The sequence below is a fragment of the Phaethon lepturus genome, unplaced genomic scaffold, assembly GCF_000687285.1.
Source record: "Phaethon lepturus isolate BGI_N335 unplaced genomic scaffold, ASM68728v1 scaffold40746, whole genome shotgun sequence".
Lineage (NCBI taxonomy): Eukaryota > Metazoa > Chordata > Aves > Phaethontiformes > Phaethontidae > Phaethon > Phaethon lepturus.
Window position 1 is genome coordinate 1 of NW_010545047.1, and position 14,359 is coordinate 14,359.

Consider the following 14,359-nt stretch of genomic DNA (forward strand, 5'->3'; position numbering starts at 1 on the left):
TGGCCAGCAGGAGTAGGGAAGTGATCCTTCCTACAGGGAAGATGCCCCCATATTCAGCACCAGTGAGGCCGCACCTTGAATCCTGTGTTCAGTTTTGGGCCCCTCACTACAAGAAGGATGCTGAGGTGCTGGAGCGTTTCACTGGAGCACGAGTCTTATGAGGAGCGGCTGAGGGAACTGGGGTTGTTCTGTCTGGAGAAGAGGAGGCTGAGGGGAGACCTTATCGCTCTCTACAACTACGTGAAATGGGGTTGTGGTGGTGGGAGTTGGTCTCTTCTCCCAAGTAACTAGCAGCAGAACGAGAGGAAATGGCCTCAAGTTGCATCAGGGGAAGTTTAGACTAAGTATTAGGAAAAATTTCTTTATGGAGAGAGTGGTCAAACGTTGGAAAAGGCTGCCCAAGGAGATGGAAGAGTCACCATCACTGGAGGTGTTCAGAAAATGCATAGATTTGGCACTTGGGGGCATGGTTTAGTGGGCATGGTGGTGTTGGGTTGATGGTTGGACTTGATGATCTTAAAGGTCTTTTCCAACCTTAATGATTCTGTGATTCTGTGATTTTATAGCTTATTATAGCTTATTAAAGAAAATTAAATCATATTCCATTAGAATTACTTTTCATGGCCTTAATATAATTACTGTATCTCAATATGATTTTTTTCCCAAAAATTATAGCAGCTAGTTTGATAGAAAAGACAAATTATATTTCCTTCGGAAGTTGATTAGCATGTATAGTGCCAGACATGTCTTAAGTAAAAGTGGAGATCATGGACACTGTGTGCAAGGGCAAGACCATAACATGCAATGGAATGTAGACAGCTTGTAAAAGCCCAGAGTATCCCATTTGAAATCATATTTAAAAACAACAATAATTTGTCATATAATCACTAAGGCTTTATCGAAGAGCTTTGGTTAAATTTATTCTTTCTATTTCCACAGGATTAAAATGTTGGATGGCTTGGCACCTTTTGATTTTAAGACGAATCCCTCATGGCTTAACCCATATTATTTAGGTAAGTGAAGTTTGTTTCTCTCTTTTTTCCCAGCTGAGAAAATAGATTGTATCTGTAAACTTGTCTTCCTTACGGGTAGTATTTTAAAGCTGTTCTAGTAATACTAATGATTTCTGTATTTTAACCACACTGCATTTAAATGCTTATTCATCTTCACTGCACTTCTCATTTCTGTATTGCTACTTATCATTCAAGTGATTGTTAGGTTTTTCCTTGAGTTGTTCTTCTGATCTTGCATCACCTGAAGAAAATGTGCTGTTTTGGCAGGATGCTTCATATTCACTGCAGAACAATTGCCTATTCTCTGTAAAATTCCTGCACAAAGTTGTTAAATTTAATTTTCATACTGCAGCAAATTTCTTATAAACCATATTGGATCCAGATCTGAATAACAGATCACATTCCACTAATTGAAATCTTGTTTTGGTCATGCCTGAATACAGTGTACATTAAAATTTCAGGGTTTGATTGTAGCTCAATCCCTAAACATATCTTTATATATCCTAATACAAATTTGTGCATTTTTGTCTGAAGCTCTCGAAGTATATTCTTCTTCCTAAACTGTCATTCCTAATAAATTACATGCATACATGAAATTTTACCATATTTATAAACTGTTTTACAAAGGCAAACCACATCTTCTGTCAGTACAGTAAATGAAGCTCAAAAGTAAATTGGCTAGTTCATCAGGTCAAAAAGAGTAATAAAAATGCATGGATATTTGTGCAGTGTCAATACTGATTTCTGATGAAGAAAGAGCATTTCAGTTGTAGCAATGGAAAAGAAAATTAAATCATATTCCATTAGAATTACTTTTCGTGGCCTTAATATAATTACTGTATCTCAATATGATTTTTTTCCCCAAAATTATAGCAGCTAGTTTGATGCAGTGTGTTTACATGCCAAAGACAGCAACTCTATCAGGCACCTTGTTAGTAGTCCACCCTCCTGTCTCTCCACCTTCCTTCTTCGTCTCAGCTTCATATACTGAGCATGACGTTATATGGTATGGAATATCTCTGGCCAGCCTGGGCCAGCTGTCCCGGCTGTGTCCCCTCCCAGCTCCCCGGGCACCCCCAGCCTGCTCGCTGCAGGCCAGCGCGAGAAGCTGGACTGTCCTTGACTCCTCCGCAACAACTCAAAACATCAGCACATTATCAACAGTTTCTCATCCCAAACCCAAAACACAGCCTCACACTAGCTGCTGTGAAGAAAATTAACTCACTCCTGGCTGAAACCAGGACACCACCCAATGAAATAGCATTGAATAGCAAAACGTAACAGGATCTGTTTAAAGCCTGTGGGCAGAGAGACAGAAGGAAGGTCTCTGAATGATGTTGCAAATGAGAATTAGTTTAGTCAAGAGTCTTATTTATGCCTGTTAAGACCACAATTATGTCTTTAAAACATAACCTCAAAATAAAAATGGAAGTCAGCTCGGAACTGAGGTATTCCAACCCGAAAATTCTATGATTCTATGGTCATTACTGGCCAGTTTTCTAAAAAGGTTTACAGAGCATCTGTCTACACTAAGCATACTTTCTAAATTATAAAATTATTGGCCAAATTTAAAGGGATACTATCATAATGAAATATAATAAGCTAAAAAAGCATTGTCAAACATAAAATTTTTTGAAATGTTGTTTCTGTTTTCCTAACTACATGTCATTTTCCAGTTATCTCATTATTTTTTCCATTTTTTTAAACTGCTGGGTGAAAGATCCATAATATAGTAGGAACTAATTGATCCTATAAGGAAAAGAATAAACTTGAAACGCACAAAATGCTGCCAAATGTATAAATTAAAGACAGTGAAAAAATGACGTGATCTCTTTACTCTCAGCTACAGTAATCTTAGGTATTATGTTACTGCAATAGCAAAAAAATAAATAATTCCATTAAAAATGTGACTTTTGTATGTCTGTGTACCTGAAGAACAAAATACATTTAGATGGAAAATTATATGAATTACAAATGCACAATTAGGACCTGTTGTTTGGGAGCTCAGGACTACAGCTAGAAGAGACATCATGCATTTTCCATTCCGGCCCCTGCTATCCCAGGTAGCCACCAAGCGTCAAGTCAAACTTTGCCCTGAAAGTGATCATTTTTGACCCCATTACCCGCAGTAGCAAGTAAGCAAGCTGAACGCTAAGCACCGCTCCACTGCTGTGTTGAAGAACGCATCACATCCAATGCTGCGACGAGGTTCCTCGCCCTTCCCAGCGTAGCTGCTCCGTGCCTTCCAGGCTGTCCTCCTGCCCCCGGGGGAGGCACGGCTTGCCCGTGCCATTACTTTTGCAGAGCTGCGCCCGACATCAGGGGAGGTGGGCAGCGCAGGCTGGTGGCACGGCACGGCTCCGCGCGCTCCAGAGAAAGTGCCAGGGGACAGAAATGCACCATTTCGTCACTGAGAGGGGGAATTTTCTTGGTCAGATAACTTTAATAGCCTCTTTTGGCAGCATAGGTTAGTTATTATCACTTTGCTGGTAATCCCCATTCATGGTTTAACACAACACAGAGCTGGCTGCTGGACGGCAGGCGCGTCAGGCTGCATGGTCGCCGCGTCAGCCCTGCTATCAGCACTGAGAAAAGCCAGGCTCCTGGTCGTACGCACCACGAGGTCCATACGGGTGGATGGCCTCTGCTTACCTTGTGAGCTCTCTGCTTTATCTCCCCTTGCATGTCTTTTCTTTAAATTGTTCTGATACGTATATATATACGCACATATCATAGAGATATATACACACACACTTATATACACAGAAACACAGAATCATTAAGGTTGGAAAAGACCTTTAAGATCATCAAGTCCAACCATCAACCCAACACCACCACGGTCACTAAACCATGTCCTGAAACACATATACATTATTTTTATATATTTTTTTTTGATGCAATGAAGCGCACAGGGAGAAAGCTATGAAGTTTCTTATTAAACATCATCCCTTAACCACACAATTCTGTTTTGAATGGGACAAATTTGATCAATGTCAGTATCAGCCAAATCTATTTTACGCTATATGCAAAGAGTGAGGATGGTCCCTAAGTAAAATTTCCTCCAGGCTATGTGAATTGGCCATAAACCTGTTAATACTCATGTCTTTTTCCATAAAATATATAACATTTTAAAGTCCATAGGCAAATCAGGACAACCCATGCAGATGTCTGTGGTGAAATTAGAAATTAACTTTATACTAAAAACATTAGTATAATATTAGATCTTGTAAAACATAATTTGCATATCTCAGACATTTTATCTTCCATTGCTATCATTTTGAATAGAAGAAAAAAGCCTTTCAAAACTGTGTTCACTGTAAGTATCCTATTTTCATTTACAGCTCTTGTGATATCGTTGGAAATAACTTTCTTCGTCTGTGGTCTGCTGTTTGCCCTCGTTGTGGAAGAATGGGTTTGGGATTATGCTGTAACAGTTACTATTATTCATATCATCATAACTTCAGTCGGTAAGCAGGTTTACTGCTAAATATATGCATAGCATCACAAATTGAAGGACCAATCAACTATGATTCATCTATTGTAATACTGGACTCACTTTAACATTTTTCCTTAAAGCTAAATAAATATATGTCTCTAATTTCCATCCATTTGACTCATGCATGTGTTTAAACCATGCCATTTAAAACTCAATTCTGGTTTCATTGCAGAATTTTAAAACACAATTTTCTTCTAAATATTTCAGAGTCTTAGTTCATAACCTGGCAGTTAATATCAAACAGATCCAGGCTAGATACGATTTAATGATCTGGGAAGTGTGTTTTTCTCTAAACAAAGAAATTAATAATTGTCCATGTCCTGACACTTTACAATGTATTCATTAACACTTCAGCTCTAGTTCAGAATAAAAATAAGGCTTGCTTCAGCAAAGCCAATTTAAAGTTTTAAAGTTAGATCATCTGAACCAAATCTCATCAAGGAAAATAAAGCATTTTACTACCGAAGCATCTTTTTTTTTCCCCCCTGAAACTCTTCCCCTCAAAGAAAAGGAAAGAAAAATAATTGGCTGCAGTAAATGAGACTCATCATCACTTTTTGCCAGTCCCTGGTAACCTGCTCCCTCTTCTCATGCTGTTTAGAAGAATGCTGCTACGCCTGATTAGAAAATATATTTTAACCTCATCCCTGCCAGAGCCCATTTGGAGATTTTTTTTCCTCCTAGCAATGAGCTTAGTATTTTTAAATTTAGAAATAGGAAAAGTATCACTGACAAATGAGGACTCCCTCCCCACTACATAATGATTCATATTCCAGTGCTTTGTCCATTTGTCTTTTAGCACTTTACACAGACAGGGGTTCCCCAGTTCCCGTGACAAGTTAAGCCAGAGACCAACAGAGACTTCATCTTGGAAAATTCAGCATAATTTCTCATCTACTGAATTTGATTTCCTGGAATTTAAACTACTCATTCTTTATTAATAACTTTTGTATTTAAATAGAGGAATTTACAAAAACTACAACAAAACCGGCTTTGTATGTAATTTATAGAGGAAGGTATCTTCTATCGTTATCTTAGATGATGCATTTTGACGTCCAAACGACCCCAGATTTGTTATTGTTTCTTTCAGATGGCCAACCAAACCTCTGCTGGCTGACTCTGAGCTGCCAGCATCCGCACGTGTGCCTCCCAGCTCACTTTACTACTTCTGTCAGCTTTTTTTTGGGGGGGGTGGGGGGGAGTGGGGGCTGCAATATTGGGTCATATAATGGCCCTGCAGGTGATCATACAGTGGGGATGTGGGCCAGCTTGCCTGTGGCAAGGGCAAGTGTCTGACACTACGCTGTGCAGTAGCACTAACTCGCAGGGTGCAGACCCAGCCTGTCTTTCATGCACTGCATCTCCCATTGAACCGAAAATGTCAGGCAGCTTAATTTATTTGGATTGCAGCAACACGTAGGCACTCCACCGGGGCATCGGTGTCTCTGTTGTGCTAAACCACATACAGGTAAGTAATAAAAAAGGGATTTCTTCTGCAGAGAGTCTAAGAGCTCCGTTTAGCGCACACGTAGTAGGTTTAAGACTTGCTTTCCAGTGGGATCGCTCACCAGGCTAAGCTTAATGGTATGGCCGAGTATCTGAATGATCAGGACCTAAATATGCGTTTGCAATTTCAATAAATGTAAAGTATATAGTTTATGAAACATATCTAAGCAGACCTTTGATAACTTCATGTTATCATGTAATGTTTGCACGTCCCCATCCTTATTGTTCAAAAATTTACATTTTTTCCTTTCTTCTCCTTGCAGTTATGTCGGAATTCCCCCTGATGTTACACTGGTGGCTGGCATTAGGTATAATTACATTCTTTAAAGTTTAAATTGTTACACACTGTGTAGAAAATTAGTATTTACAGTATGAATTGTTTCTATTAAATGTCTGTTGTCTCACTAATTTGAGAATTATCAACATTTAAAGAAGAAATATATGCTTTTCATTTATACTTCTTTTAATGACACAGGCAAGTAATGCTGGGCTAACATTTGCCTTGCTTTAAAAAAACTTCTCTTTTAAATTAAACTTGCTAACAAACAGCAGATACGCTCACTTTCTTGAAACAAACCATTGATTAAGTCCTGACTAATCAGAGTATCTCACTTAATTCAGGTGTCAAGAAGACAGTTGTCCAAACTATTCTTCCTTGGTACCCTTTATAATCAATGGAAAGAAACAGGCACCCTCAGAGGCAATTTTTATAAACACTGTGCACTTATGATAAATGAGATAAATCTCAGTTATCACATTTGCTTAGAGTGGATGGCAAACCTACATTTCTGAATATTTAATTTTCTGTAAAATTAAAACCATAGCTCTTTACTAGAATATATTATCTTGAAAAACAGTTAAGGGAAAAGGACTGGCTTCTGTTCTTCTTTCTTATATGATGGATAACAAGGATCAACAGCTGCAGTAAATTCCTAAATGATGGGGACAGGCAAATAAATTCCTTGTCCTGCAGCTGGTTTTGCATCAGCAGCTGCTGGGGCTGATATCTTTGTAGATGGTTAAAGCCTTGGGCAAAATGTTAAAGTAGACAGGTCATTTCTTAAAAATTGAAAATAAAAAGAATGTCTATTTAAAGTTTTATCATAACATTTGTATTCTGCTATAAAAAATTAATATAAAACAGTCATATATTTTCTTTCAGGATCTGGAGTACTTTCAATGATTTGTGGAGGACAGATTTTGGCATACTGTTTGTTCAAAGACAACTTCATTTACCCGAATCTAGATGATTTTTGAAAAGGAAAATTAGAACTTGCCCTTATAGTTATATGAATTCTACGGTTTCATTAACAACATAATTAAAATAAAGTTAGCAATTGTCTAATTGTAAAGCTAATATTTAGCTTACCAGATCTCTGGTACCTTACGTTTGTTTGCAATGTCAATATCATCACTTCTAGCTTTTGTATGTCATCAGTCTTAGCTTTTGTATGTACATTTTCCATTAAGCAAATACTTAGATACTTTGTCTCTTTTTTAAAAACAAATAAACCATAAGGAGGGTAAGAGCAATGATGCAACACTCTTGCAAAATCCAACAAGGAAAAGGAAAAAACAGATTTGCATTTAATGTTTTCAGGGTGCTTGTTATCTATTGTATTTTATGAAATGCTGACTCTAACATAGGCTGGAGCCTGACCTTTCACGAGCGCTGCAAAACTTTAAAGTCACCCTATCTGGCATAAATCCCTGTAGGTTTAACGCAGTCTTTGCTGGAAAACCCCTGGCAAAGAAGAATCCATGAAGGGCACACAGCTCTGCGTCTCTTCCCATCTTAAAGCTCTCACCTACAAGCTGCCCAAGACAACAGCAGGCAGACGTAGAGTCCCCAACGTTTGGTTGACTCCCTTGCTTCCAGGGATGCTACAGACAAATGTTTTCTGCAATAGCTTCAGGCTATTCTCTCTTTCGCTAATGATCCATTTATGGTCTGGCTGTGTGGGAACGAGTAAAGGCAAATGCTACCGACAGCCGCTTCCGTACATATCCCTTTCTTTGTCCCCCAGCTGCACGTGGCCAACACCAAAGCGCGAGTCTATGGGTAGTGGTGATGAGAAAACAACGAACAAACCACAGCAGTGGCTTCAAGTAACTCTTTATCTCTTTAATGATAATAAAGTTGTAACAGAAACATCGCTAGAAGGCAACTTCATCTTAAATACAATACCAGTGATTGGTTTTCAACTGCAGTTTGCTTAGAAGAGCAAGACTGGATTGCTGTTTGCACAGGAGTGCTAAATGTTGCATTTGCCTTAATCTTACTAAACAGATAATGCCTCTGAAGAACCTGTCCCCTGTTGATCTAATCAAATATCTTAAAATTTATTGCAAGTTTTACAATTTTCAATTAAGTTTCAATACTGAAAGTGCATATACAGTGAGAAGCACGTTTCAGAAGACTCCCAAAAGAATGAATTTGTCTCTCATGAGTGATAGATACTTAAGTCATTTTAGAGACAAACCAGGTATGTAAATCTGTAGCATTGAAGAGACAGACTTTACAAGTTGTCCAGCATAATACATTGCATATTGAGGTCAGCAGAAATAACTCTGTAGAGTGAATTAACTGATCCACAGTGATCACTGGTCTGAACCAGTGGAACCATGGACCTTTTTTAGTTTGATGGATTTGTATCTTCATAAATATTAGAGTGCAGATAACTGACTGGTATTATGTGTTTGAAAAACGTTTGTACATTTCTTCAAGATCTGTTTCAGTTCAGAACTATAAAAATTGATGAGAAGGAAGTACTGTCTAATGTAAATTCATACCTCTGTCCTCATCCTCACACAGTTTGTGTGTGTAGGTAGCGGGCCATGTGGCAGAACATGAGTAGATTAAAGTTAATCCACGGGTGGAACAAGTTTCTGTTTTTAACCTGGCAGGATTTTCCTCTAAGTGTCAGCCCCGATGCAGCTTGTAGCAGCTCTGTTGCTCAGTCTTGACACTTTAAACTTTGGTTTTCTATTTAAAATCTTAAATCACCAGCAAGAGATACCTTCAGACTAATATGAAGAGTGCTTAGTCCCAGGATTTCTCCAAAGCATGTACAACTAGGCCAGTGCTAGAAAAACAATCACAGCAAGAACTCTGTTGAGGATTAAAAGCCTTAGCCCAGCTATTAATGAGCCATTAGCTTTTTGCATTACTTTCAGATATGGACTGATGATACAATTTCAGCATTATTTATTCCATCTTTCTGTTACTTTTATGTTGAGCACCCGTGATAAAAATCGTACATGATGTTTAAAGTGTAGACAAAGTTCATATTACACAAATAAATTTGCATCATGTAAGCAATCTGAGCTATATCTGTGTGGACATGACTTGGTTAGAAGCCTTCAGTTCTACCTAATACTATATGATTTCTATTTGATACACAAAAACAGTACTTTTGAATATGAGAAACCCGACTATTTCTGGCAAAATAAAAAAGTGATCCACCTGAGCAATTTGCCTATGACTAACTGAGTAACAGGCAAGAGAGGTGGGAAAGAAGAGCTGCTGGAGGAAAAGGAGGGCGTTGTATATGCTTCACAACAGACCTGCCAAAGACTACAAGAAAAGTCCACTACAGAAAGTGGAAGAAAAACAGGGAAAACGGCAAATGGGACATGTGTTTGGAAAAAGGCACAATGAAAGCAAGAAACAAGAAAAGGTTCTGACAAGATCAGTGAAGGAAGAAAAAATCTGCAGACTGAACTTGTAGCACCGGAGTCTCACAACATGAGACTTGTATGTCATTTATATGCTGCAAACTACTTTTCTGCTCACATATATGTGACTTTAGGAAAGGTGGTCTCCACAGCCATAGTTCTGAGTATAATTTGTGATGTTATGCCTGCGGCTCCTGCCCCAGGATTTTCACAATTCTTTGCTCTCTAACTCTGCCAGGCACAGGAATATTGTCTCATTTAGTTGATGTGGTAAGTTATTTAACCCCTTGCAATACAGTTTAGTAGTCATGAGTTTGGCACAGGTATCAGTGGGGGTGTAGGCAGTCTAGGAAACATTACAAGCAGATGGAGACTTTATCCACTTCCAGGCAGAGTTTGCAGGGAAGAAGGTTAGAAGTTGCAAACATTAGGTACGGAAATCAACAGAAGAGTACGCAAATGACATACCTTAGTAATACCGCACTTAGAGTAATTTTAAGATTTTTTTTTTCAGAGAAAAGAAACTCCTTTTCATCATATCCAACCACCGAGAGAGATTATAGTTCTCCTCAATTCAGCCCTCTCTCTAAAGGGCTCTGCATTCATTCTTGTTCCAAATGGTGAAGTGTCTTTCTTGCAACAAAGAATGTGAGCAAATGCATTTCTTTGGAGACTCCAAGCATAAATCCCTAGGCTAACAGCACTGCCTTCAATGTAAAGTCAAAGTATAAACCAATTCAAAAAGTTGTTCTGGGACCAAGCAACTAACTCAAATGTATGAAAACAGACAAATATCAGTAGTATGGAGTAGTTTGATACACAGACAATGTAATGATTTTTAGTTGGTGTTTTCATAAAAATGTAGATTTAAACACTTATAGTTTCCTAGTGAAGGAAAGAGCTAGTTATTCAAACTAAGCCTGTCATTTTTCCACCTCTGTAAATTGCTTGATCAACATTTCCAGCTCTTTTGTATCCAAACTCAAAAAAAGCAACCAAAACAAAACCCTACAGTACTCATTATTTGTGTGTTCCTAAAGATACCAACCACTGCTGTACTAATAAATGTAGAAAACACAGTATGAATAATACTAGATCACCAACAATGGGTAGATGAGTCACCTGACTTCAGTCTCCTGTGTTGGATATTTATGCACAGGATACCTATAGCCCATAGTCTTTTGACTAGAAATACCCACTGTGACCAAGTGAGGTTTGTTAAACCAGAGAAAAGATGTGAAAGCCTTACACATTCTTCATTCCATCACCTGGTATGTATGTTGTCATACCATAAAGTTAGATCCTTGTTAATCTCCACAGGTATTTAAAACTTTATTTAAATATTTTGTGTCTTCCAAATGTGACTTACTGAGAATATTTATTTCTTGGCTTAAGATCCTGTGTAATGATCCATCTGCTCAGTAATGGCTAATACTCTAATCTCTCCTTTTTGTGAGCTAATCACAGCCCCAGACAGCATGCACTCTCTCGTAAGATGTCAGAGAGGATAAAGGTCTTAGGAATGGTTATAAAATTTGATGATGTAATTAAAACCTTTTATTATTGGCTTTAAACATTTTAGTGTGAGGCTATGATTTTAAGATGCAGACCCATGTCCCAACCCCTCCTTTGCTCAGGAAGAATGATATGGATTCTTTTAGAGTGTTGAATCCCTCTTCAGACACACCAGGATAATTATGCCTATGTTGTAGGGCAGGCATGGTCCGTCATGGTCTTAGAACCTACCCCATCCATTCTCCAGTTCAGGGGACCAAATGAATACCTTGCAGTGGTCTCCCAGTTCATACACTCAGGTTTCTTCTGCAAATAAGGGTAGAAGAAGAGAAAGATGTGTGCTTGGATGTCATCCCGACATGCAGTTGCAGCACAGCAATGGCTTGGGCTGGGGATCTGGCAAGTGATACTACAACAGCAGCCATGGACAACCGAAATCTGAGGGAAGGCCTTGGCCCCAATCTTTTAAGGTTGCCTACCCCTAGGAAACAGTTTCAGTTGAATACAAGGATGGTGGTTGAAATGAGACTGTAAGAAATATGAAAAGGTACTTTCATTCTCCTGTTGTCACTGTCCTAAATCAAAGATAGTCACAGCCTGGCCATTACCGTTCTGTATTTTCCAATGAAAATAAATCCTAAAATGAGATTATTTGCTGTGGATTTGCAAAGTGATTTGTAAACAAAGGGTCCACTCTGCTTCCAACAGCGAAGATCCCATTATCCCTATTGGAGCAATACTCTGTCAAAGGACCACCTATGTGTACCCAGACCCTCTCTCAGAGTGATCTCGTCACCAGATTTTCATCAGCAAAAGGAGAAGCATTTAAATAAAACATGGGTGATGGCAAAATGCTCAAATACATTAAAAATTACTGATTTCCTAGCAATCTTCAGACACCTTTGCACTGAAATTACATCAACATCAGTAGCTTTCAAAATACACTGAAAAAGTACTGCGATTCACTTCATAAACCTTGATGGGGGTCCACACAAGGAGGTACCTTTAAAAAGGGCAAAAAAGATCAAGAACTTGGATATTTGTATTAATTGCAAAAAATTGTAGGTATTAGTCAAATTACATGGGCAAATTCAACAGTAAATCATATATGTACAAATGGAATTCAGCATTTAAACTTAAGCTGAATTCTGAGGAAATGATTTAACACTACTTCACTGGAAAATTATAGTGAACCCTACAAAAGTGTACAATATTCCTTAGTACCGTCCCAGCAGAGAGAAGGGCTGGCAGCAAGTGGCAAAGGCGAAGAGAAGAGGGTGTTTGAAGAACGTAGCTGCTTCGGCGCCCAGGAAGAATAAAAGGAACTTGTAGGATTTGAACCAACGTATGTAGCTAGGAGCAATCTTCCTCTCTAATGGGAGATGTGTTGGTAACTAGGTTCTGCCAAAATTTTTCAGTAAATCATTTATACACAAAAATTCATTTTAAGACAGCCCAAACCATCTGTGAACACAGTTAATTGAGTTTTGCTTGAAAAAGAAAAAAGGTGAAGAGCGACCATTAGCTAGATCTCGGTTACTCAGGTTAGACTCACAAGGGTACCTACAGGACAAGAACGAGAGGGCTGTAATGCCAGTGGATACATTCAGATCTAAAGCAGTAAACTCGACTGAAAAAATCAGTCAATTATTTGGAATGCCATATTTTCCCGGAGCTTTTTCAGCATGCAAACCTTGCTTCAGAAATAAATTTTACTTCCTAAACATTTGCCATTGAAACATTGGAATAAAAATGCAAGTGGCAATTGAAAAGCAACTACTGTTTGCCATTGTCAGGAAATGAAACATCTGTTCTTCAGGTTTTGACCAAGTAAAATCAGTTTTGATTAAAACAAAGTTGCATTAAACTGAAATTTTCTCACAAAAATCTGCTTAGAGCAAAAGGTATTTTCATTGAATTTTTTTTCCCAAACAATAATGTTTCATACCTTATTTGTTGTATGTATTTTTAGAGTGTTATGTATCACTAGATAACATTTGCAGACTGTTCCAGTTGCCGAGGTAACTATGTTATTTTAATGATCAGCAGAGAGGATCATTATGTAAAACATTATGTTAATTTCAAATGCAGAAAATTGATGTCTTGCTGTTACCTTGAAGCTGCACCTTTTTTTTTCCCCGCAAAGTGCCTTTTTCCATGAAAATTAATGATATGGCTAAGTGCTTGAGTATCCTTTTCACACTGATTCTGGTTGGCTTTACAGGCAAATAAGGCAAAAATGACACCTGACAACCGACTAACGACAGATGAACAAATTTTGAACCACCATAGTCTGTATAGAAACAGTACAGGAAAAATTGTTCCACATACTCTTAACTAATACACATGGACAGTTGGTGGGAATTTTAGGAAGGCTCATATCTTACTCTAATTTAATTTTAAAATTTGAAATATATTGTTGCTTAGTTAAGCAAAGCAAATTATAAATCACTTGTAAGTATTGTTTATAATTAAGTATGCGTAAGTATTGTCCATGATACAGACCAACTGATGAAGGGATTAAAAACCTGACATTTAACTTTCACTGATTTTACTAGATTATATATCTACATGAGCAGTACAAATGCCATGCATTTATGATTTTATTGGAATCATAACTGCTCTTTCTGAGGCTGCAGTGAGAACTTTGCTGATGTTAGTAGTTCATGATGTGTTTCAAACTTGCTTTCTCCATAAAAAAAAATACCTGTACTTTTCAAAATTATCACAGCTAAGTCTCACACAAATTCTAGGGCTCATAATAGCAACTGCTGCTATAGAGCACCAGCCTCACAAATGCAAACTGTCGCAGGCTACCAAATGTAACTCCCTTTTGTCACCAGAATCTTCTTTTGCCTCTTCTCTGGAGCTCTGCCTACCGACTGTGTTAAATTATGGACGCTTAATTCTTTAGGTGGAAAATGTATTTTTGTGTATTAGAACATGAAATGCTCAAGGCATCCGGTAGCTCCTATGTTCTCCTGACACTTCATCGTACTCACCTGATCCATTTTAGACTCAGCGAACTCTTCTGACAATACTCAAAGTGCACTTTGACGGAGACTATATTTATATAGACTGTACCTCTTCGCTCCACGGAGCTTATTCAAATCCTTTCCCAAGGATTTCCTCTGCAGGCAAAGCCCTGACT

At 38.2% G+C, this 14,359-nt stretch overlaps 1 protein-coding gene across 1 annotated transcript; it reads left to right on the forward strand.

Annotated features, from left to right (window-relative positions):
• Window positions 1-939: 939 nt before the first annotated feature.
• Window positions 940-7,272, forward strand: TMEM244 (transmembrane protein 244; the record flags this gene model as incomplete). The annotated part of the gene is made up of 4 exons (XM_010288843.1): window positions 940-1,013; window positions 4,355-4,480; window positions 6,279-6,323; window positions 7,178-7,272. Coding segments are annotated over 4 exons (340 nt in total), but the record flags the coding sequence as incomplete, so codon positions are not given.
• Between the last annotated feature and the right edge of the window lie 7,087 nt (window positions 7,273-14,359).